Source organism: Acipenser ruthenus, chromosome 2 (genome assembly GCF_902713425.1).
Source record: "Acipenser ruthenus chromosome 2, fAciRut3.2 maternal haplotype, whole genome shotgun sequence".
NCBI classification, from domain to species: Eukaryota; Metazoa; Chordata; class Actinopteri; order Acipenseriformes; family Acipenseridae; genus Acipenser; species Acipenser ruthenus.
Window position 1 is genome coordinate 15,219,184 of NC_081190.1, and position 23,236 is coordinate 15,242,419.

The 23,236-nt window shown below is 37.5% G+C and overlaps 4 protein-coding genes across 7 annotated transcripts; 1 reads left to right on the plus strand and 3 right to left on the minus strand.

Moving 5' to 3' along the window:
• The first annotated feature begins 924 nt into the window (after positions 1 to 924).
• On the plus strand, positions 925 to 7,573 carry LOC117973851 (uncharacterized). Of its 3 annotated transcripts, none has more exons than XM_034927212.2 (9): positions 925 to 1,124; positions 1,534 to 1,761; positions 1,955 to 2,028; positions 2,541 to 2,629; positions 3,028 to 3,145; positions 3,517 to 3,653; positions 4,390 to 4,550; positions 4,842 to 4,959; positions 5,549 to 7,573. In XM_034927212.2, exons 2-9 carry the CDS (start codon positions 1,544 to 1,546, stop codon positions 5,807 to 5,809), a joined length of 1,176 nt encoding a protein of 391 aa, XP_034783103.2. In that variant the 5' UTR covers positions 925 to 1,124; positions 1,534 to 1,543; the 3' UTR covers positions 5,810 to 7,573. The 3 variants fall into 3 exon arrangements, with proteins under 3 accessions (XP_034783103.2, XP_058862740.1, XP_058862742.1); XM_059006757.1 differs by having other exon boundaries at positions 925 to 1,037; XM_059006759.1 differs by having other exon boundaries at positions 926 to 1,124; positions 1,573 to 1,761.
• On the minus strand, positions 6,167 to 12,404 carry LOC117973695 (uncharacterized). Its single transcript, XM_034926773.2, has 5 exons — positions 11,477 to 12,404; positions 10,475 to 10,626; positions 8,351 to 8,519; positions 8,087 to 8,216; positions 6,167 to 7,204 (listed from the first exon to the last, which is right to left on the minus strand). Exons 1-5 carry the CDS (start codon positions 11,526 to 11,528, stop codon positions 6,949 to 6,951), a joined length of 759 nt encoding a protein of 252 aa, XP_034782664.2. The 5' UTR covers positions 11,529 to 12,404; the 3' UTR covers positions 6,167 to 6,948.
• A 90-nt stretch (positions 12,405 to 12,494) lies between these two features.
• On the minus strand, positions 12,495 to 21,334 carry LOC117966120 (G2/mitotic-specific cyclin-B1-like). 2 transcript variants are annotated; one of them, XM_059006745.1, is made up of 9 exons: positions 21,276 to 21,334; positions 15,302 to 15,439; positions 14,945 to 15,064; positions 14,488 to 14,667; positions 14,224 to 14,382; positions 13,792 to 14,028; positions 13,504 to 13,644; positions 13,177 to 13,287; positions 12,495 to 12,887 (listed from the first exon to the last, which is right to left on the minus strand). In XM_059006745.1, the coding sequence occupies exons 1-9, from the start codon at positions 21,294 to 21,296 to the stop codon at positions 12,783 to 12,785; spliced, it is 1,212 nt and encodes a 403-aa protein (XP_058862728.1). In that variant the 5' UTR covers positions 21,297 to 21,334; the 3' UTR covers positions 12,495 to 12,782. The 2 variants fall into 2 exon arrangements, with proteins under 2 accessions (XP_058862728.1, XP_034767450.2); XM_034911559.2 differs by lacking the exon at positions 21,276 to 21,334 and adding an exon at positions 15,770 to 15,901.
• LOC117404013 (G2/mitotic-specific cyclin-B1-like) lies at positions 17,635 to 21,388 on the minus strand. Its single transcript, XM_034006621.3, has 9 exons — positions 21,276 to 21,388; positions 20,571 to 20,696; positions 20,338 to 20,478; positions 20,082 to 20,255; positions 19,827 to 19,985; positions 19,144 to 19,380; positions 18,689 to 18,829; positions 18,362 to 18,472; positions 17,635 to 18,069 (listed from the first exon to the last, which is right to left on the minus strand). Exons 1-9 carry the CDS (start codon positions 21,294 to 21,296, stop codon positions 17,953 to 17,955), a joined length of 1,227 nt encoding a protein of 408 aa, XP_033862512.3. The 5' UTR covers positions 21,297 to 21,388; the 3' UTR covers positions 17,635 to 17,952.
• Positions 21,389 to 23,236: the final 1,848 nt, after the last annotated feature.

The window sequence follows — 23,236 nt, forward strand, 5'->3', positions numbered from 1 at the left end:
AAATATGAAATGTGAGATTATGTTTACAACAGGTAATAATAAATACCCTTAATTGTAAATGTTGCCAAAGCAATCTGCTGTCAAAAGTAAATCCCTCCAGTCTGGATTCTCCTGCAGGGCCAGGTGTGATAACTGCAGGTCTGGAAGGGCTGATAGGAGGCTGCACTGCACAGGTTAAAAAATGGTAATATGGTTCTTAATTTGGACATACTGATTCTAAACAAATAGGTTGCCGAGGAGATTTCAAATAATTGCCTTTACATTCATTATGTAAGGTATTGTCAACTACAGTCTCCATATGCAAGTTGACATCTAATAAAATAAGCTTTGATTACCGACTTTTAGAGGAAAAGGCCTTTTGTGAATCCCTGTCTAGTCTAGTACTGAGGGGGAATGGGAGCATGGTGTGTACGGAGCCTGAGGCAGCGTTATTATTAGAAGTACGTGTGTACAGTTTAAATCCTGGCACAGGGAGTCACTGAACTGCAAGTCAGGGCAAATGATTGTTACATGCATCATTTTGCAGTTGAAGTGGGAACGAATGAAAACAATTAATTCTAAAATAAAAAAAGTTACATTGTCAATTTAAATAACTTAAGGATTAATGTAGGTAAAATAAAATATGCAGGTTTTTACCAGTGTCAAATAGGAGATTATTTTACTGAACTGAATATGAATTTTCTGTTCGTGTCTTAGAATATATTGCCATATAGAACTACTCTTAGTAGTACACTGGGAAGTTCCCATTGTTACTCATTCATGTTTGTGATCTTTTATATTAATTGTTCATATGTTTCATACCAATACATATTTTGAGTACAGAAAAAAAACACGATCTGTTGGAAAACGTGTACTAACTTTAACTGTTTATAAAGGGATTCAAATGTGTTTGTGTGTGCAAGAAAGTCTCGCGTGGTTTTAGTTCTGGGAAACTGCCGGAGCCCAAAGTAATTGATACCAGTTCAGAGGATTTCAGAAGAAAATATACTCGATCGTTGTATGTTTTACTTGTTTGGATGATCGAGTCTGTTTAAGAGGCAAGTTTAAATACTTCGTTGAGGAGAACAAAGTTGTTAAGTGTTGTAGACAGAGTTCAAGCTGGGAGGAAAAGAGTAGTAGCGTAGGTGAGTGATCGCCTTCGTTTTCGTTAGACAACAGGCATCAAGGTTTTAAAGTCTGAATGTAAAATAATTAACTTGATATTGGAATGCATTATTAAATTACAAAAACACTGCAAAATAACAAATCGTAACTGTATTGTCTAATGGAGTTTTTCATGTTAAAAAATACATCGGTTGACGTCGTGCATGTTGATTGTAACTTGTTAAAATTCCAGTTAAATACATTTTGTGGGTTGAATGTAACAATATTATGGCAAAACGCAGAATAAAGTTTTTAATAGCTAATTCATTGAGAATAATTTGACACTTTGAAATGCTGCTTGTTAGTTTTATTTTGAACTACACTATGTTTATTGCACAACGTGCAGTCATTTGTTTCTAGTTTATTTATGAATGTATTTATTTATTGAAGCGGGACACACATGCATAATGTAATGGCCCTTCCTCTCAGACCTTCAAACTCGGTGGAGCACTATGGCACGCCACTGCACGAAGCGGGGGGAAACTTTAGGACACGGAAAAAGTTCCCTCATTTCAGCAGAGACGACTCGAAAGAAAACATGGAAACGCCAGTGAAGAAAATAATATTTACCCCCCGGCCAGTGACACCCATGATATCACAGACGCAGGCAAATCTTTTGTGAGTAGAGTCTACCTGTACTTTGTGTTAAAATGATAATTAACAAAAACAAATCAAGTCCATACAGCTGAACCTGTGCGAAACAATGGCATGTAGTTTCCATATGGAATACATTTTTTTTTTTCAACTAATCTAAATCATCTAGTTTATTTTTAAGTTGTTCAGGTACTGAGAACTTCGTTTTATTTTTAAGGTCTAACTTGGAATACAGCAAGCTATCTGGGAAGTCTGTCAGCCCAAACCTTGCCATGTTGAGAATGACTTCAGGTATGGAATATGTTATTGCTGTTGACATTGTCAGGTGTTATGTGACAAGTGAAATCCCTACCGTTCACTTTTCACTTTTATTGGGGTTCAGTATCATGTTATTCAAGGATAACAGGCCACGCTTCGGTAAACAAATGTCAAAGCACACAGCGGGTGTAATTGTAGAAGACGCCCTGAGATGATCATATGCAAATATCTCTGACTTTATCCTAAATTCAGACAAGGTTACTGCTGCTGAACACTCTACAAGGTAGCAAGCACAGACTGCTTTGAGTGCCTGTCTTCAGGGAGCTGTAAACTGCTGTTCTTTCTAGTGGAGTCTCTCTTATTTGTATTGCTTTGAGGTGGTATGGGTTGAAAGAAACAATTGGAATGGGTCCATATCCGGTAGAGTTGAGGTGGTTCCGACGAGGACAGTCCTACAACCTCATTCATGAGTGCTGAACTCACTTGTAGTTCTTGTTTTTACAGTAATGTTTTGTTTTTTTTTGTAATTAACTTATACCGAACAGGTTCAAGTTTACAGGAAAAGCAAAGACTTCTGCAGGAGAAACACCAGAAGGCAAAAGAGACTCTGGACAAACTTGCTGTCGGAGGAGGGGTATGTGTGGTCAAAACCTGCATCACAATCTAACACCCTGCCCTGTACTGTGCAAATCATCACCTCATCCATCAATTGGCTGATATATATATATATATATATATATATATATATATATATATATATATATATATATATATATATATATATATATATATATATATATATATATATGTATATATAGCTATTTAGATTTTCAAACTGCAGACCACCAGAAATGTATTTATTTTGAAAAATGTACTGTAGGAAAAAAAAGTCCCAAGGCAATGCAGTGGCCTACACAGTATTATGGCATAGCAAAAAAAAATACTTTCAAAACCACTGTAATCAAAATACAGGACAAATGGCAGTTTTTGATTGACATGATCTGGTATGGATGACCGCTTCTCCTTTTGTAGGTGAGCCTTTGGCCAGAGATGAACAACATGAGGCTGACTGCAGACGAAGGGCTGGTCCTCTTTGTGTCGTGTGTGCTGATGACTTTTACAGTTTTCATCATTTTCAAATATCTACATGGTAATAATTTCCTGTTTCTGCTTGTTATGCTGTTTGTGAACTGAGTCAGCAAGAAAATTAAAAAGTGTCCAGCTCTCTTTCTTATGCCACAGTTAAGCTCTTGCTGTTTAAAGGAAAATGTAATTGTGAACAATTGTGTGTGATTTTGTATCCCAGCCTAAACAAAAGGGTTTGGTGTTTATATCTTAAATTTAACTCTGCTTGCATGCGTTCATTCCTCAGCCCTCTAAACAGCATGTGGTGGTAGGGAGTCAGCAGTTTTTAATGGAGAACTAGATTTCATTTAGTGAAATGTACAATAGTACATCAGGCTAACTTAGTTGTAAAGAACGCTTTGTGTTTTATATTATTAGTGCGCTTATATTTTTAAGGTCCATTGCTGCTGAGCTTACATCACTACACTGATAAAGTCAGGGCCTTTTCTGGAAACCATCCAATCCTAAGCAGGTCCGAATCGTCTGTCAACGAGTCTGTGATGAGATGGCACAAGGATTACTGGAAACTGCTGGTGAGAGATCTCGGGATTAGCATCATTGATTTATTTTTAATGTTAGGCTAGCAACCCATTTAATATACACATTTATTTTAAGTGATGAATGTACAATTTCAAAAGGAAATTTGTGATTGTAGAGTGTAATGCAAAAAATAAATAAGAGTCTCTTGTGGGTATACTACAAACTGCATTTGTCTAAAAGTTGTTTTAGTTAACTGCTGTTAGTCAGTATTAAAATGTTACAGAACACCCTGCAAAATTGACAAGAAACGCATAATCTTTACTGTGTTTTGTATTGTCCATATCTCATCGCAGTGTTACATTTTTAAACATCCTGCCGATGCTTTTTAATCACACATAAATCAACCGGGGTGTACGTTTCTCAACAATGACTTAAAACCTACTTTCATATACCACTATATGAAGACCGGATGCATGGATCCATAAAATATTGGCAGAAGTAACTATAGATAGTGTAAGGTAGAGAATGGTGACCGTTTTTAAGACTTTGATTTGTATTGAATCCCTGATTGTACGCAAGCTCAACCCAGTTCAAAGTTACACTTTAAAAACCTTGCCTAAAAGATGTCAGCAGGCATTGGAAATGTTTTTCAGACCCTGAGGAATAATAGAAACTAGTGAATTCTGTCTGAAGCCTAGCTTTTAGATTTGTTTATTCTATCTTTTCATAATGTTTTTGTAATCCGTTTCTGCTGTAACATCTTTTGGCAATGTTGTTCTCTTTATTCAGGATGACATCCAGAGGCAGTTTGAAACCCATCTCCACACAGCCCATGCCACTTATATCCTGTATTTGATTCTCTATGTCGTTGCTGTCGGGACGCTGCTGTACTATCTTGCTGATAACATGATTCAGAAAAGCAGGCTCACGCCACGAAGGATAAAAATTTGGTACTTTTAATTTCTCTAGACTTCCCAGGTTTCCTTTTAAATGTTGTATCCTGTGAAGAGATGACATTGTGTATATAGAACACTACGGCACGATCTGAACGTTACTTAATATTACACTGTTAGTTTTTCTGATTTGTCAATATGTTGTATAATCAGGGTTTCTGTTATTATTAAACAAATTGCATCTCTTTTTAGGATCTCAAGTGATCACTCTAGCTTAACATAATAACATCTATCTGAAATCCATACAATAGCTTTCTTTTAAATCCAGTGCTTTCTTTGAATTTGCAGGGTTTTGCTTCTGATTGCTACAGCATCCTGGACTGTACTGATGCTTCAGTTACTGGTTTATTCCCAAAACCTGGAGCACACTATTGAGGCTACAGTTCACAGGCTTCTAGAAGAGCTGGTACGATCTTCCTTTTAGTTTTGATATTTATTTCTCCAAAAACACCTCGGAGGATCGTTTTTTAAATGGCTTCATCAGTACTGGGAATGTTGTCAATGAACACAGATTAGCTGTTTCCTGCAATGTGCATTTTGTATTTTATGTAGCATTTGTTAGCACTGATTTTGCCATCTGCCCAATAAAGCAAAAACATGTTCTATGTTTACATACTGCATCAGGATTATGATAAACGGGTTTCCACCATGTTGTCTGTTGAAATGGTACATTTTCTAAAACAATACTGTTTCCACAGATAAAGGGTTACTTTTATTTAGGGTGCTGCTTTTAAGGCACTTCATTGAAACATCGGGCAGCTTACTAATTGAGCAACAGATTGCAGAGCAACTCTGTGCGGTAACTTTCAGTTCGTTTTCAAACAGCATTAAACATCTTTCCAAATTATGATTTCTTCTGAATGATTGGGTGTACTCCTCTGTGGTCAATATTTCCATATTAACAATTATAGGAAATGTGGTGTTGAGCAGCACCACAGTTGCGCTGTAATAGATTATGCCTAATGTGTTTCTGACTGCTATTCGTCTATTTTTAGGCTTATCTAGCAACACTGGACTTTCATCTCCAAACATATCACAATGTTGCCACCTACTGGAGATTTCGATGCCTTCCACCTACCACCCGGGGAACACTGTGCATCTTTGGAATTGTGCAAGTGAGAGATGTGTTCTTTTATTTACAGTATTACAGTGTGCCAGTGCTAACTGCACTCTGCACCCCTGTCCTGAGACTGATGCTAGCTCTGAAAGAGATGTATATTGTGCCTGAAAAAACCCAAGCAAGTTTAAAAAGGTAATGACGTAGCTAAACCGCTGTTTACCGTGAGCTGCGAATGTTAATGGAGAAAAGGCAACTGATTTCTGGAAGTGAAATACTTTTCATTCGTTATCGTAACATTTATTTTATTGCAGTACCAGGTCAAATGTTTGGAATACTGAAAGTGTTTTGAGCAGCCATGTAAGTGTAACTGTTGCCGTCTTTTTCAATTTAGAAATGTTCAATTCAGTTGTTGTACTTTTTAAACTGTCTAACTAATAATGTGAATAGGCCCATCAGTTTGTTTTTATTGTAACCTTTGACCTGCCTTTTTGTGTGTTATTTGAACACAGTTTGTATTTTTTATTCTTTGCGAGGGGATTCGAGAGATTCAATCTGGTCTTTTTTTTTTTTTTTATATACTTTATTTTTTGGTTCACTTTTAAGGGTCTTATTTTAGTGCTGTATTTTAAAATAGGTACCTAATGAACATTTCAATAGGATATGTGTCTTATTGCAATTCCTGTAAAACAAGAATCAATGTAACTTACTGCCATTTAATTCATGATCAGCACAAAAACAATGAATACAATCTGAAATGGATATACATGATAGTGCTTCATGTATACTCACATTGTTTGAATCAAGAGTTCTGCACCATGCACTAACAGTGCTTATGTGCATGTATGGTTTTTCTACGTGGAAAAAGCTGGATATAACATGAAGCTGCCGTGTATCATTGAATTAAACTACTTTACTGCAGCCTGATTACAGAGTGGTGCGGCATTGAAGCAAACCAAAGGTGCTACTAAATGGGGAACGGGTGAAGTTGAATACATCAAATGGGTTAATATGGTAGCAAGGGGTTTTGGCAAAACACAGCCTTTTCACAAAATTGAATGCAATGATGACCCTACTTTTGCTACAATTTTAGTTTTTTAATGTTAACACCTTAACAGAAAAGTTGCCTTTTGTCGCTGTTGACAACCATACTGACAACTGGTCCACTAATTATTTAATGTTTTTAAAACCATAAGGAAGTGTTACAGAGCAGTAGCAACTTGAATCACTGTCCTCAGTGTTTTGTTCACAGTGAAGCAAACAAGTCATGGAGGAAAACGGAGGATGCAAAGAGTATAAACAAACATTTGCTTGATAGCACTTTCAATGTTTTCGTTGTCAACCAAGGAAAAATCCGAGCTTAGTTTTTCTGTGCGAACGGGTGATTGGTGTGGGATGAAGATCCATGCTGTGTCCCACATCCTTCACTGTGGTGCGCTCCGGGTCTGAGCTGCGCAGTTTTGTAATCAGAGCCCTCATCTCTGTGTTGAGAGCTCGCAGCTCCTCGTTCTGCTGCCTCGTCTCGCCTCTCTGTCTCACCGCTGCGTCTCGCTCCTCTCTTACCAAGGCCAGGTCCTCTTCAAGGTCCTTTAATCTGCACAGGTATTTTTATTTGATCTTTTTATGTTAAAATCCTTCGTTAATGAAGCCATAAATAGTTACAGGTGTGAAGTTTTTCTGTGACTAAATGGATGTGGCAGGGCGAAAGGCCTAAAATGTAAATAGTATGGGGGGGAGATTTAGGTAATTGAGTGCTAATTGGGGAGTGGCCACATAATAAATAGAGCCATAAATCATTTGGTGAAGGTGTGCGAGTCTATTTTCTGTGTTCATCAGTGAAGGTGAATGCCCAGCCTGACCTCATTATTGTTTTGTTTTAACCCTTTTATTTTGACCCCTGTGCCTTGTTTATTTGTTCCTGTTTTGTTTGTTAATAAAAGTGCACACACACGCTTGAACTGCAGCTTTCTGTCTCTGTCTCATTCCTGACACTCCTGCTACAATGGGCAGCAATCACATTGTTACAAATTAATTGTACTGGTTGTAAAAACTGCATACATAAAATTGCTTTCAGTATTTCAATATCAAATGCAGACTTTCTTAATTTTCATTTCCAATTTCACAGAGCTTTCACCTCAGTAATGTCCCAAGTGGTTTTAATGTCTCTGAGCTTATGCTGGAAGTTCTGTATTGTATATGTACAAAACTGCCCAGTTTTTGTTCAATAATTGTTTTGAAGAACATACCATTAAAACAAATCAAATGCACATTTATGATAATGTGTGTATGTCTTTCATATAGGAAAACCTGAGCCCAACAAAATGATGGTGTTGCATATCAGGTAACATTTACTGGAATTATATTAGCTCTGTGTCCTTTAAGAGTGAAGTCACTGTGGGATACAATATTTGTATTTATTATTTTACATTTCCCTAACTGCAGGTGTACAAAATGATTGTGAGATGTATTGTTGTACCTCTTTGTATATTCATTTTTTAGATACTGAACTTTTCTTCTTAGCCTCACATTATCTTCTTTCACAGCTGAATCATCCTTAGGAAGTAGAAGCACTTCCTTCAAAACATTATTTCCGTCGCTCACTTTGCCTGAAGGAAAATAATGGAGTTTTAATAGGAAATGGGTTGTTTTAAAGTGTATTTGTGTGTTTCCATAAAACCTGCTGATTTATTACATAGAGTAGCAGACATTATCCCAGGCTTTATGCCAGTATATTCTTTACCTGGTGAAGACGACGCATCTTTATCTTTGGTAGCAGCCTGCAGTGTTTGAGCTAGGTACCAGAATCCCATTTCACCAAGCACCAAGCAAAATGAATCAAAGACTGGGAGCTCTGCATTCTTAACAACGTCAAGTAGTTTTACAACTTTGAGCTCTGGTGAGTCTTCTAGCTGTTGGAATGAAAAAAAAAATTACAATCAAACCTTTCTCCATACCTAGTACCAGATGCACATAGAATCATGTTGCATGCTTACAAACCAATAATCAGCCACTCAAACTGTCAGAATAATCAGGTGATGAGTAACAAGCTTATCCAACTGTTGTTTGTATATTCATAGACATTATAAATAGAGACTACATAGAAGATTGCAACATATGCCCACGGACAAGTGAGAGTTGACTGTACATGAATTTATATTCAATATGCTGATAAAAAAAAAAAAAGGTATCCAATAATAAATTACCAGGTCACTCTTGTAAACGAAGTAGCTAATAAAAAATAAATAATGCACTCATGAAAGTGCTTCATGAATAGCTTCAATGCTTTGCTGTTGGCAGAGGTTTCAATGAGAACACCAGTGAGAGTGTTCGCCACACCCAGATGTGTCTATTCTCTGAGAATTCTCAACTGACACTGACTGGAAAAAGAATAGTTCCAACACGTTTGTGATAAGAACAGCGTTTGGGTGCAGCCTTCGACTATTTTGAATGTTGGCTTCTGCCAAGCAGCCATGCCTTCTAACTGTCAGCATTGTATGCCTGCCGTTTCTATTCTGAGCTAGGTAGAAGGGCAATGCATTCTTTTGTTCTTCAGAGCTGGCAGATTACAAAACTAATGTATTTTGTTTGTCCAGCAATCTTCCTGTGCTGAAAGTTACTGTTCTGTGGAACTTGCTGTGTTTTGTAGACTTTGCAGATGGATTATCTGCTCCTAAATATTCTCTGATTATTTTCAATGTGCTTCTGACTTCACTGCTATCCAGTGTAGTGCTTATTAATTTACAATCTGCACATATACAGAGCATACTCCACAACACTCCATGGAATACAGTGATACCCCATGAATGAGGACAGCTGGATAACCAACAAGCCCCAGAAGGTGAAGAGAGGGCTCTTCATCATGTGCATGTAGTTTGCTGTTTATAACAAGTGCAAACCTAATTGGGGGAATTACTTTCCTTGCATCTCTGCATGTGTAGTAATGTGTTGTAAATTGGAACCGGTCAACAGATTTGTATGCATGCAAGATGAAACAATTAGATCTGGGGGAAATAAAAAAAGAAAAAAGGTCTTCCATGCTGAAGCATCAAATACACACAGTTATTTAATGCCAGATCAGTCAACACTAAGAAGTTACTAATAGTCCCTGAACATTAAACCACTGAACAGAAAGCAGTTTTATTGACTGTGCCAATATTAAACTCACAAGCATATTGCGTCAGTGTTTGCAGGAAACATACCGTAGGATTCAAGAGTCACTGAACATGGATACTTTTTAAATACTTTTAAATGTGTGTGTGTTGTTTTTTTTTTGTATAACTTTTTTCCCATTTTGAAACCACTGCAACAAACAAGGATTAAATATGCAAACTGTTTTTTAGCTGTGTATTTATAATAATCTGTGCAGGTTATCTAAGAGTCAAAGACAAGAAACCACCTGTCTGAAAGATTGCCACTTTGTGCTGGTACACAAAGACAATAGATCAATTAAAAAGAGAACATGTTAAGTGGTGTTTTTTGGGTAGCAAGAACTGTTCTAAAAGTAAGTTTGATTAGATGCACAGAGTTGGGTTTGGAATATTCCACCCTTTTAGAATTGTCACATCTTGATTATTATCATCCCATTTAAGGGAAACAGGCATGGTAAATACCTAAATGATCTGCTTTCATATAAAGTTAAATAAGTAATATTGCACTGTATTTTGTTTCCATAGTACTTGCGCTATATTTTAAAAACAGCTTTTTGGCCAAAACTACAGCCAATGTATGCTGTTACCATTCAGAGTAATCTGTCTGAATATGGTCAAATGTAAACTAAAGGTGGCTGTGAAAACCAACTACAATGCTTTTTACTGTGGAGACCCATGTGATCATTATCTCCTGCCCCCAGAAGGCCGCTTCATACCTCAATCTGTCCTATTTGTTCAGTGGTTAGCACTCCTTTCTCTTTTAGGCTCCTGTAGGAAAGTGGAGACACTGACAGATGCTTGACGATGACTGGGAAGTAGGATTGAAGGACATGGGTGTGAGGCTGCCTGGAAGCTATATTTGTTCTGCCTTTTATTGGAAGATAAACAACAGTGCAAAACAGTTAACATAACTGCTACTGTTAAACTATCACACAAAATAAAATCATCTAAATATACGTGATCACCGTGGGTCTCGGTTTCTGAACAGGAGGTATTGTTGTTCATGATTTAATGCATCCAAAACTTTAATCGCTCGCATAAATGTGTTTGTCTACTTCACTTAGGGGCCTATTCTCAAAGCATTTTACTCCAGTTGTTCAGTAAAATTACCAGGTGTTTGGAGTAAATCTGAGCCTTCAGCAAAGTACCATATTCATTTTAGTGTGATTTTTTCAAAGGAAAAAAAAATGTTAATTTTACAAAAACACAATTAAGTAACCAGTTAATGTAATTCAATGCTTTAGGGACTCAATTTGTTTATTTTACAGATTTATAACAGGAGTTAAAGACTTTTGAAAATATGCCTCATAGTTTGTTATAGTTTTACCACATTTTCACAGAGGTATGTTTGACTTAATTTTATTTAATACCAAGCTAAATAGCTTTCCATGAACTTTGATGCTGTTTTTTTTTTTTTTTTTTTTAATAGAAATCAGAGGTCGGTCTCTACCTGACGCCTCACATTTATAAAAATCTAGTAAACTTTTGAAAAAAGTAAATAGTTACATCAACACATGCAGTCAAAATGACATTGCTCAAAGTCAGTAAATACAAATGCTATGTATTTTCCATTTGAATACATTGTAAATAATTAGTGTCATTTGGCGCTCAGTTTGTATGGAAAGGATCAAACCACCTCACAAGTTCCAAGTGATATAAAAAAAAGTGTAACAAGCAAACCAATGAAAATGATCTGAAGTAAAAGCGAATGTACTTACAGGGAGGTGTCTGTTCAATGAAAGTAACTTTCTTTTTTGATGATCTCAACATTTCTGGATTTTTTTCAGAAGCTGTTGACCGCAGAAGCCTGTCCTTCTATATCATATTTTTTATATTATGAGATACCTACTAATCTGTGCTTATTGGGCATATTGTCTTCTATGTCAATTGCATATGTTTACTCTCTCTGTCCCGGTTACTTGTAGTTGCTAGGGGCACTGCACATGCTCAGTGCTGTGGAAGGAAAGCATATTTACAAACAAAGGAAGTGTGTTTGGAGTCCTTGAAACTGACCCAGCTCCAAAAAAATAAACAACCACACACACACACTTGAGCAGGCTCCTACTGTAGTACAACACATTGAATTACCTACATTCTATATAAGATTACCTTTAGGTCAAATTCTTGGTATCATTTTCTAGGTCAATAACCAGCGTATTGATGATTAGGATTTTGCATTACACACACTAAAATTAAAGGTATTTTTAAATTGGAAAAGCAGTAGCACTTTATAGAAACATGAATAACTTTGACAGGCAAATTAAATGCTATAACCTAGTTAGTTTAAAATGTGACCTACTACTTTAAACCTTCTATATTTGACACGTATGAATATGGCATGTATCCAAAACATAAAAGCAATATTCCTCATGTGACCAAACATAGCTATACAATACTGATCCTTAACTGGAATTCAACTGACATTACTAGGATAATTCAAATTCCAGTATATTAAATTAGAACCTGAATCATTTAGCTTGCTACAGTACAAGCTACATAGTTCAGTACCAAAATAAGTCTGTGTAACACTACCCAACACAAATAGGTAGTGTTACACAATGAAGTTTATGCTAGATTAGTTTAATCAACTGGAGGGGTTAAACAGCAAAGAGTGATATTGCACAACACAGGACTGGGCAGTTAACCATTAAAGTTACATTAACTGTACATTTATAAAAAATTAATGGGTTAAGTGCATGCAATAATTTAACATTGAGAGTGAGAAACACACAATAGTGTAGCTACTAAAACTTTATTAGAAAGCAGGATTAGTTAAAAAAAAGCAGCATTAGATTACATTAAGAACATTTACTACTGGAGAGGATAACAAGTACATTTAGTAGGCCTCCAGCTTGGACTGGTATAAATACAAGATGGAGATTTACTGCATTTGAAATGGCTTATTTTATTACAGTTGAAAATGAGACTTCTGGAACCGATATTTGAATACCATGGATTACTCTGGTTAAAATTGTAAAAAAAGCACACAGTGCCAATATAATTAAAGATAAACTGTCTCAAACATTAAGACAGTAGAGGTTTAGCTAGATCCTTGATTACTGCAGACTTCAGATGAGGAATCATGCTTATCTTCATTAGCTTCTGACTTGCATACTTGTTCCTCACAGCCTGGAAAAGAAAGAAAAGTTACCAAAGTCTAAAACTGCCAGTTACGCAATAAACCAATCCAAGTCAAAATTAGACCAAAAAGAAAAAAAAAAAAAAAAAAAAAAAAAGTGCCAAACGGATCACTGTAGCCAAGCAAATGTGTTGGGGCATTAGCACTGGAAATGAAACACATTGAGTGTTTTAAGCAGCATGCCAATACAGGTCAGGGTTTAACAAATTAGTGACCTGCAGAGGCACACAAGTTTAGAATACAAAAATCAAGCACGACATTTCATGCGAAAAACCTTACCATGTACTTTGTGAGTCCTTCGTTGACCTTCACAACATTTTTAGCCATGTGCTGCATCACAGGAATCAAACAGCTCTCTGTATAGTTCATGTAATGCTGCAGAGTGGGTGTCTGGGGGGGGGGGGGGGGGGGGAAGAGTTTCACAATTGTACAGGTTATAAAATGGACCAAAGTAGTGCAACGACCACTTATTGCCTTCAGGCAAAAAAAGTGGGGTGGGGGAAGAGATTAAATTGGTTTAGAAAATATATAATTAATCCCAACCCAAGTTCCTGATATCCATATTGTTATAGCAGTTATAAAAGCTACAGTCTTGAATGTACTTACCCATTCACCACAGTCTAGAACTTTCAATGTCAGTGCAAATGCTGCAGCAGCAATCTGGGATGGGGGATAGTGCACCATGTCATAGTCTGCCATTGTCAGCTCCATTAGATATTTAGCCAAGGTGTGCTGCTCTGCAGTTACCTATAAAAATAGTCAACCACAAAATGGGAGTTACCATTTGCCAAGTAAATACAATACTCTAATCAAAAAATGCACACCACATGGTATGAAGTAGACCACCAAGGGCTTAACTTTCCTCCAAGCAATTTAGGCAGACAGACCACTCACTTCTCCAATCTTGGAAGCTCTTCTCAGAAACTGCAGGGGAATTGGACGGCCAAAGCCAAAATGGAGCACCCTCAGGATCTTCATTTCCATCTCTCTGATCTGAGCCGTGGTGTAAGTGTGGTCGGTAACAAACGCAAAGTCTGCAATCTCTGGAGGATACATCTCTTCATATTTGGAGGCCAGCAACATAGCAGTCACGCCAACAAGCTGCAGCATCTTCTTGGGCACTGGATTAGCCTGAAAATGGACAATGACATGTTAAGAGTTTGAGAGTAAAGTTAAAAAGGATATGCTAAAAACAACCTATTTTGTTTCCCCTCCCACTACAAAAATGTGACACTAACCAAGTGCAATATTTCACTTAATTACCAAAAACCATTTGGTGACCAGCAAGGGACAGCCTTCTTTCCCCCTGCCACCCCCAAGTGTTACCTGAAGAAAGCGATCAATTATTCCAACAGTCATATACATGGTCTCCTGAAGCAGCTGGAATTTCATCTGGACTTGCACAAGCCAGTCAATCAGTATAGTCCGCATGTTTCCAGTAACTTCTTGTCCCTGCAGGTACTTCGGCCTAACTGCTTGTTCCACCTATGCCAGAGAAGAGTTGTGTTAAAACAAATGTCTTATACAAGTCAACCACTTTGTTATATATATAAAAAAAACTACACACATCATCCCATACATGTTACTGACCTCAACCTGTCTTAGGTAGTTGTAGATGTCCTTCACATATTCACTGCAGAGCATTGGGTTCTCAGCATCATCTGAATCAACATCCTTGATATTCAGCAGCACATCTGAAAAGGCCTGGCACAAGTCCTCCTCAGGTGCACAGCCTGATATCTCCATTGGGGTTGGGGATGGAGGCTGGACCTGAACGCAAGCCAAGTTAAAAGAAAAAAAAAAAAAAAAAAATCTAGCTCAATATACTGTAGAATCCATCACGTCTGTTACAGAATTCACTTTTAAATTCAATATTTAGGTCAATCAATGCACTTTCAATTGCTTATCTAACATTTTGGCAAGAATGCAAAGCAATTCAGTGAACCAGGAAGTTAAACATTTGACATTTACCATGTACCTTTACATTACTGCAGGCATTTTTACAACAACAAATGGTTTCCAACTACAAAACATGAGATTTACTTACCTTGGCGCACGCTTCACTGGTCTGCTTGGCTACAGTTCTCTTTGGCACCAGTGTTTCGGGGGCATTTTCAGACTTGCTGGTTTTTTTCTGAACCGCTTTGGTAGCGGCAGGTTTTACATCCTGAAAAATGAAAGCCTTTGAGTTAATAGAATTTCAGCAAGTTGCAACACATATGTGATTGTATAGGGTACGACACAAATCGACATCCAGCTTGCACCAGGTATGGTTGTATCACATCAAATGCTATCACGGTCTTTACAATTAGTTCTGACCTACACTCTTATTCAGCATAGATGCAGGATGCCTAGGCGGTAGGTTACCAGCCGTCCATTTATAAAACACGTCTACAACAATTACCTTCTTAAGAGCTGGTTTTGCCACAGGCCCTTTATTTCCCAGGTCTCCCAGCACAGCCCTCGGCCTCAATCCAGGCTTCGAGGCGACAGCTCCTTTTCCTGCCAGAGCGGTCCTGTTTTCAGCATTCAGCTGGGAATTCTGCGGGTAACACGTCAAAATCAAAACAGTAACACCTTATTTGGATACGATGATCTGCCCGTACCAAAAGCATCCAACACGCCAAACAGTACGACTGCAGAGACCGTTAATATGAAATGGGCGATTTTATTTTGCGCTTCGTTCAAACCACACTAAATTCCAACCCATGTTGTGCATTTAAAAGGATGATCACAGTACATACATTGAATAATCTAAACAAAAGAGGGTCGGGTAAGGAAATAATAAAAATAATACATCCCACACCCAAATTCTACTTCTAAAACAGCAGTAAAAACGCATATGCATGCACTTATACGAAAACACACTTACTCTGGTCAAACGAAGCGCCATTTCAAATTATAAAACGCAAATAAAAGCCAAACTCTTTGAAAATATCCTACTCGCTGTCTATTAAACACGCTTTAAGTCAGCCTCCGCTCTGCTGGTTTAAATGTCCCGCTGCTCGAATCTCATTCGCTCGTCTTCAAGACAAGAACAACTTTGATTGGGTAATGGCTTTGACGTAACCCGACTAAAACTCTCTTTTTCTTCCCTCCTTTTCCGGTTTTCGGCTTTTCTAAGCAGTATAATTGAGGTATGACACCTACTGGGCTGTTTAGATACATGTTGTTGCTTTCTTCATTTTTTGTTAACAAGCGTGTCTTTCACATACACTATTGATTCAAATTCACCCATACTCCATAGCTGTAATAACTACCTGTAAATCATGAATAGTGACAGAATTGATTATAGTTCTATAGTTCTGACATCAGAAATTCACAATTCACCGAGGGCGCTAGTTTATAACCTCCAACACTTTCGGCTTTCATTTGTTTTTCTTATTTTAATCAATGCATTATATATATATAAAAAAAAATAGTAATACAATAATGTGATGTCACAGAACCCTTTGATGGAATTGCGTTCTTAGTAATTCTGAAAACATACAGTGTCTCATCATCCATTATGCCATCCGGTACCCAGGTATTTATATGTAATAGTCTAACTACCCATTAAAATTTAGCATTTTACATATGTCATGCAGAAATACACCAGAGACACTAGCTTGATTTTCATAACCTTGGTACACAAAGATCTAGACCAGGGCTGTATTTAAATCTGTTGCTGTTTAGATCAATGGAATAAATTGCCTTTATAGCTTTTGAAAATGTAGTGAAGTATTTTATTTGGCTACTGTCACACCACAGGCCATCCAAATGATCCACACGCTGACATTAAAACCCACAGAGCTGCAATAATCATTGTACAACCTGCAAAATAAAACTTCTATCCAAGATCACGGCTTGTCATGATCAGCATATGATTGTATGTACATGCCATTTATTGATGGGTTTCTAATGCAAGTTGTAAATTATATAACTAAATTAATCAATGTTGTTTTCTTTTATCGATTTAAAATGTAATTTCAACAATTTAGATCAGATTAATCATTGTTCATATGGAGCAAATAGTCTGGACCATCATTCCTGTTGATGAAACATGGGACCTCTGCAGCAGCTCACAAATAATCACCACCCTGCAGCTCAGCAACAATTCTGAAAGTCAGCGACTGGACTATCGGGCGCTTCTTCACATTTCAAAATGCATTTTCAATTCAGCAGAATACACATTCCACCTGTATAGAAATGTTATTGTGTACACCACATTTTCCCCCAGAAACACACATTAATAAAAATAAATCCATGAAAAACACTTTCTTGGGAGTGGCTGATGGCATTATGTACAGATAAGACACAAATGTCAGAGTGTATTACAGCATTTAGCACAGCATGTGTTAACTGGATAAGAAAGCAGACTGCTTTGTGGCACAAGATTACAAAAGAGGGTCACCTGTGAGGCAAGACATTGACACCATAGTTAAACAATATTTTGGGGAAAGAAATGTCATGTAATTAAACACTGTCCCAAACAGAATGCCCATCAGGACAGTAAGTGTAAGACATACTACAGCAAAAGTAAGCAAGTTCTGTCCAAGCAAAACATCCCAGTTAATAGGGATCCCTACAGTAGATCTCAGCTGATCAAGTTTATTGTAGATAGGAGAGCCATTGAAGGGTAGTCAGATAGAGTTCAAGGCATACAACTATCGCGTTGGTCAGACAAAACATCTGGTTCTCAGATTGATTCTGCAACGGAACCAAACAAGAGGTTTAGATAAGTAACAATACTGCAGATTTAATTCAAAGTTTATTTATATATTAAAAACAATTTAAAAAGTACATCATTTACAAAGACAAGGTATATTACAATAACTTATATGGCCTTAATATTGCAATTAAAACAAAGTCCGTTTGACTTTTGCAGCAAGTGCTGTAGTTTCATGAATACCTTACCTATACTAAAAATCGTAATAGCCAAAATTTTATAAAATTAAATAAGAAACCAGTAAAATGAGCTAGAACTACTGGGTTTTTTTTGTTAAATATTTCTTCACAAGTGCAGATATAGTAAAATTTGTTTTAGTTTTAAAAACACGATTACAATAGCATAGGTTAAACAGTGTCGCAAGACAACAGTGGTTGAGCCAGATTCTTGATTACAGCAGACCGCAGCTGTGGAATTGTGCTGATCTTCATTAGCTTCTGGCCAGCATACTTGTTCTTAACAGCCTGGGGGAAAAAAAAAAAAAAAAAATTAATAAAAATAGTAGCAAAGAGAGGAAGCACACTGACAGGGGGTCTAGGATTACATTGCAGAATTAGAACTTTAGCATACAAAATATTTATTTTGAGAAAATGCAATAGGGCAGTGGCTGGGCGATAACCAGCGACAACATACCGACTAAACATCTTAACCACTGCACAAGAGCCAGGCTTTAACCTACTCACTGTCAGGGATCAGAATCTGTAGAGTAGAGACTATAGTTAAGCCCCACCCCAAAAACCCCTACCACACACCTACCATGTACTTGGTGAGTCCTTCATTGACCTTCACAACATTTTTAGCTATGTGCTGCATCACAGGAATCAGAGAACGCTCTGTGTAGTTCATGTAATGCTGCAGAGTGGGTGTCTGGGGAGGGGAGAAAGACTTCAGGCATAAAGTCTGTATCCAATATAAACTGGTAAAATAGTTATGCAAGCTAACCCCTGAATAGCAAAAGTGCCATGGTCTTCAGAGCTAGCCTACTGGGATCCTTTAAAAAAGCTAAAACAATTATTTTTACCAATCAGCTACTAGGTGAGCCCAAGTGGCCCCTCATTCCCTATTGGAGTCTTATGTTCTTACCCATTCACCAAAGTCAAGAACCTTCAAGGCAAGGGCAAATGCTGCTGCAGCTATCTGGGATGGGGGATAGTGCACCATGTCATAATCCACCATAGTCAGCTCCATCAGATATTTGGCCAAGGTGTGCTGCTCAGCATTTGCCTAAAAAGGAAAGGCTAACATTAGACAGATATTTGTCACATGCAATTACTGCACAATACAATTTCTTGACAGTAATGACAGTACAGCTTCAAGTAAAAGCTATCTAAACCCCCCCCCCCCCCAAAAAAAACAAAAAACAGACTAAACCGTCAGAATAGTCTACCTGTAAAACATATAGATCAGCACTGCATGAAGTTCAGGTGTGACATCTACCACCAAACAGAAGTAAACCAATCCGGCATATCTAAAGGAAGCTCTAGCTCCAATGGGCTCTGGAGGATTTCGGTAGCCACCAATATATGATCTCCACTCACCTCTCCAATCTTAGAAGCCCTCCGCAAAAACTGCAGAGCAATAGGACACCCAAAGCTAAACTGGAGCACCCTCAGTATCTTCATTTCAATAGCTCTGATCTGCACTGTACTGCAGGAGTGGTCAGTAATAAAAGCAAAGTCTGCAATCTCTGGAGGATACATCTCTTCATATTTGGAGGCAAGAAACATAGCAGTCACACCAACAAGCTGCAGCATCTTCTTGGGCACTGGATTAACCTTAAGAAAAAAAAATTTTAAAGAGGCCAACATTGACAGCATCTGTAGAACTCTTTTCCCCCTGGACACTTATCACTCTTCCTTAAATGGGCTTTACTTGCTCTTATCTGCCCCCTATTTTACTGCATTTAATCCCATACTTTAGAGTACTGTAATCTGTCAAGTGTTATTTAATCTGTAGTATTTTGTATTTAATTATATCCAGATGCAACTATTACCGACACTTATCTGCTCCATTATTGAATCTTATTTTGTCATACTTGTACTTGCTAGAACCAAAGTCATTGTATTTATCTTGCTCTTAATTGTATTTACTTGTACTGTGATTCTTGAAATTTGTTTACGACTGTAAATCACCCTGGATAAGGACTAAATATATATTACACAGGTTATTGAGGATATCCTGGGACATCTGTAGCAGGAAAAAGTACACACATCCTTCTCACCTGAAGGAAGCGATCAATTATTCCAACAGTCATATACATGGTCTCCTGAAGCAGTCTGAATTTCATCTGAACCTGCACTAGCCAGTCAATCAGTATAGCACGCATATTCCCAGTGACTTCCTGTCCCTCCAGGAACTTTGGCCTAACTGCTTGCACTACCTTTAGAATAGAGGAGAAAGCGTTACGTTTCAGCAATTGCAGAACCACCAGATTTCAACTCAGGACCACATGGAGAACCCCAAACTCCATACTGACCTCAAGCTGTCCTAGGTAGTTGTAGATGTCCTTCACATATTGACTGCAGAGCATTGGGTCCTCAGCATCATCGGAATCAACATCCTTGATATTCAGCAGCACATCTGAAAAGGCCTGGCACAAGTCATCTTCAGGTGCACAGCCTGATGTCTCCATTGGGGAAGAATGCTGGATCTGCAACTTAATGATCATGAGTAAAATGTTAAAAAAAAAAAAAAAACAACAACCCAAACAACCCACACCCCCCCCCCCTCACCTGTAAGCACTCTTTACTGGTCTGTTTGGTTGCAGTCCTCTTTGGCACCTGCACACCAGGGGCATTTTCAATCATGCTGGATTTCCTCAAAACCATTTTAGTGGTGACTGGTTTTAATACATGCTGAATTGAGGAGGTTTCCTAGAGTGTAAGAGTAATGTCAGGATTAAATTTTTTTTTTTTTTTTTTTTTTTGTTGCAGTTACCTTGCAAGCCCCTCAGACGTAGATTTACCTTCACCAGAGCTGGTGCTGTCACAACCCCGTTATTTTCCAGCTCTCCTAGCACAGCCCTGGGCCTCAGTCCAGGCTTAGAGGCCACAGCCAGAGCAGTCCTGTTTTCAGCATTTAGCTGGGAATTCTGAGAAAGAAAGCCCATTTAGTTAATTGCAGTCATATAAAAATGACTTGCACAGTACTTCGATTGTAGCCAACAAGGAGGAAACTTCCACATAAATGGCTACTCTTTATAAATATAATCAAATATAAAATTAAATTGTAAGTGCATTAAAAACAGCAATTTCCTAAACGGGAGAAAAAAAAAGTTAATATTGATTGGGTAAATTGGGATTACTGTACAGTCTGAAGAGGCTACTTTTGTCAGATTTCCTCCAAACATACCAAAAACCTATCTTTCCAGCAGTGACAAACTAAGCTTTCCAAGTAATCCAGAGTTTAGCTTCGTTTCCACGCTTAAGAGGAAAGCATTTGTACAACTGCCATCTACAGAAAGATATTTTCAGGCAGACAATTTCCAAGCATCTTTAACACCAGGCAGTAAAAAGACAAGTCAACACACACCAGTGTGTTAAATACACACTAATGTTACAGAAGTGCTAGTTTACAATGTAATTAAATAGATACACATATAAAAAAAAAAGAGCAAAATATACACAGGGACTGAAATATCAGTATTGTACCTCAAAAAAAGAACACTTACCCTGGTCAAACGAAGAGCCATACAAACGTATACAAGCTTGCCGGGAAACACAAAAATGTTTTCTCTAAACGCACATTGACGCACTCTGACAGCTGCGGGTTTAAATACCCTGATACTCGAATCTCATTTGCTCGTTGTTATTTGACGACACAATCACAGATTTCCTTTTCTAATCGTTTGTTACAGAATTGCAAAATTGCTCCTAAAAGGTAATTATTTTACATTTACAATGGAGTGGTGGTTTTGATTGATATTTATTTTGTGGCTGTTACTACCTGATTACAAAAAGCGAAGTAAGCGTCACTTAAACCTCGCAAATGCTTATTAAAACTACGTGATTAACGCACGAAGCGAAAACTTATGCAACTGTAATCCAAATAAAATTCTAACAATATTTTTTTGTACCCAAATTGTGCTTCTATTTTGTATTTATCAGAAAATATAATTTGTTACAGATTTGACTGTATCATCATCATCATCATCATCTTCATCTTCTTCTTCTTCTTCTTCTTCTTCTTCTTCTTCTTCTTCTTCTTCTTCTTCTTCTTCTTCTTCTCAGTAGTACACGTTTACAGTCCTATATATTCTATATTAGAACTCCCTGAGTTTATAGTTTTATTGTGTACAGCTGTAAGATTATAAGGTTTATTATGTACAGGTCGAGTGGGATTATTAACTGATTTCCCCACAGCACACAAACCGACAGTTTAATAAAAATGACGACCAGATTTCAAAATATTACTGATGAAGACAGAAACGTGTTCGTTGAAAATCAGGAAAATGCTGCCACAAGAAAAAAGGTTTGCATTCCTTATATAATCAGTAGCCGCCGTTTGCAGCCCTATAGTGTATAATTCGGAGTTTACCGGCTTATTCTGCACACTTTGGTGTAGTTTATTCCTCATATTAGTATTATCATTATCACACCATAGCTATAATGTTTATTTATGTGTATATTTGTGAGGGTGAGACCCTCACTGTAATATTGAATAGCCTGCTATTGTGATTGTTATTCTAAAGGCGACAGAGCCGTGAGTTTGTTATGTATTGTGCATGCTGTTGATCAAGTGTGTTTGATATATGACGGTGTATTGCTGTAATTAGATTAGGGCGCTTCCATTAATGAAGTTATCGTAGCTATACATGTGGAACAAGTGTTTTGTTATTGACGTTTTTCGGTAATCTTCCACTAGAAGGGATGTTATTTTTCAGTCTTTACTGATTATAGTTAACGACTAAAGAATAATAATGACAATGATAATAAGTAAGCATTATAATAGTTTAACGATCGTTTGTAAACAAAGACGGTATACGTGCAGGTTAAACAAATACATACACATGAGAAGAAACATGTTTAACGTAAAATATTTTAATGTTTTATTGTAAAAGTATGAATGTTAAATAATTTATTTTTGTATAAAATCATCCCAGGTGCAAATGTTGAATTGAATAATTAAGCCTGTTAGGAGTAGGCGGGGCTGGGGATTATATAATGCCGTGTCTTTCCTTGGAGCGAGAAAGAGAGGATTATTAGGTGCATCATGATCTTGTGTGTTGAATGTCAGTTTTCCATCCACGACAAATTCTAGCGAGCCAAAGGGAATTCCCCGTGACGTTTCGTGATGTCATAGCCTAATTTGCATGTGTCGCTACATTGTCAGGTTATTCGCAAGAAATATACTCGCTAGATGATTTTCCATACATTTTTTTACTCGCTCGCTAGTGTAGCATATTCGAGTTAAGCGCTAAAAAAAAAAAAAAAAAAAATTCAATGAACCTTGGCCAACCAGGCACCTTCGGCCCTGGCAGCAGTCTCAGCTCCTTTGCAGCCCCAATTGCAATCCCCCACCTCCCCCAGATCCTAGTTAGTGCAAGAGGACATGCTTTTTATAGCGGACTCTGGGGAGGGGGCCTCTTTCTCCTCTGACATGTAGGTAGGAGGGGAGCTCGAACCTCTTGCT

What these genes read in the sequence shown, in the direction of transcription:
- LOC117973851 (XM_034927212.2), top strand. Translation starts at nt 1,544, where the DNA reads ATGCATAATGTAATGGCCCTTCCTCTCAGACCTTCAAACTCGGTGGAG. An exon ending in CAGACGCAGGCAAATCTTTT is followed by an intron (nt 1,762 to 1,954) that starts GTGAGTAGAGTC and finishes TTTATTTTTAAG; the next exon opens with GTCTAACTTGGAATACAGCA. An exon ending in AACTTGCTGTCGGAGGAGGG is followed by an intron (nt 2,630 to 3,027) that starts GTATGTGTGGTC and finishes CTCCTTTTGTAG; the next exon opens with GTGAGCCTTTGGCCAGAGAT.
- LOC117973695 (XM_034926773.2), bottom strand. Translation starts at nt 11,528, where the DNA reads ATGTTGAGATCATCAAAAAAGAAAGTTACTTTCATTGAACAGACACCT. An exon ending in CATTGAACAGACACCTCCCT is followed by an intron (nt 10,627 to 11,476) that starts GTAAGTACATTC and finishes TTCCAATAAAAG; the next exon opens with GCAGAACAAATATAGCTTCC. An exon ending in AACAAATAGGACAGATTGAG is followed by an intron (nt 8,520 to 10,474) that starts GTATGAAGCGGC and finishes TCATTCCAACAG; the next exon opens with CTAGAAGACTCACCAGAGCT.
- LOC117404013 (XM_034006621.3), bottom strand. Translation starts at nt 21,296, where the DNA reads ATGGCTCTTCGTTTGACCAGG. An exon ending in ACTACCTAGGACAGCTTGAG is followed by an intron (nt 19,986 to 20,081) that starts GTCAGTATGGAG and finishes TCTATTCTAAAG; the next exon opens with GTAGTGCAAGCAGTTAGGCC. An exon ending in AAGGACTCACCAAGTACATG is followed by an intron (nt 18,070 to 18,361) that starts GTAGGTGTGTGG and finishes TTTTTCCCCCAG; the next exon opens with GCTGTTAAGAACAAGTATGC.
- LOC117966120 (XM_059006745.1), bottom strand. Translation starts at nt 21,296, where the DNA reads ATGGCTCTTCGTTTGACCAGG. An exon ending in TAATTGATCGCTTTCTTCAG is followed by an intron (nt 14,029 to 14,223) that starts GTAACACTTGGG and finishes GTCCATTTTCAG; the next exon opens with GCTAATCCAGTGCCCAAGAA. An exon ending in GAGCTTCCAAGATTGGAGAA is followed by an intron (nt 13,645 to 13,791) that starts GTGAGTGGTCTG and finishes CTATTTTTATAG; the next exon opens with GTAACTGCAGAGCAGCACAC.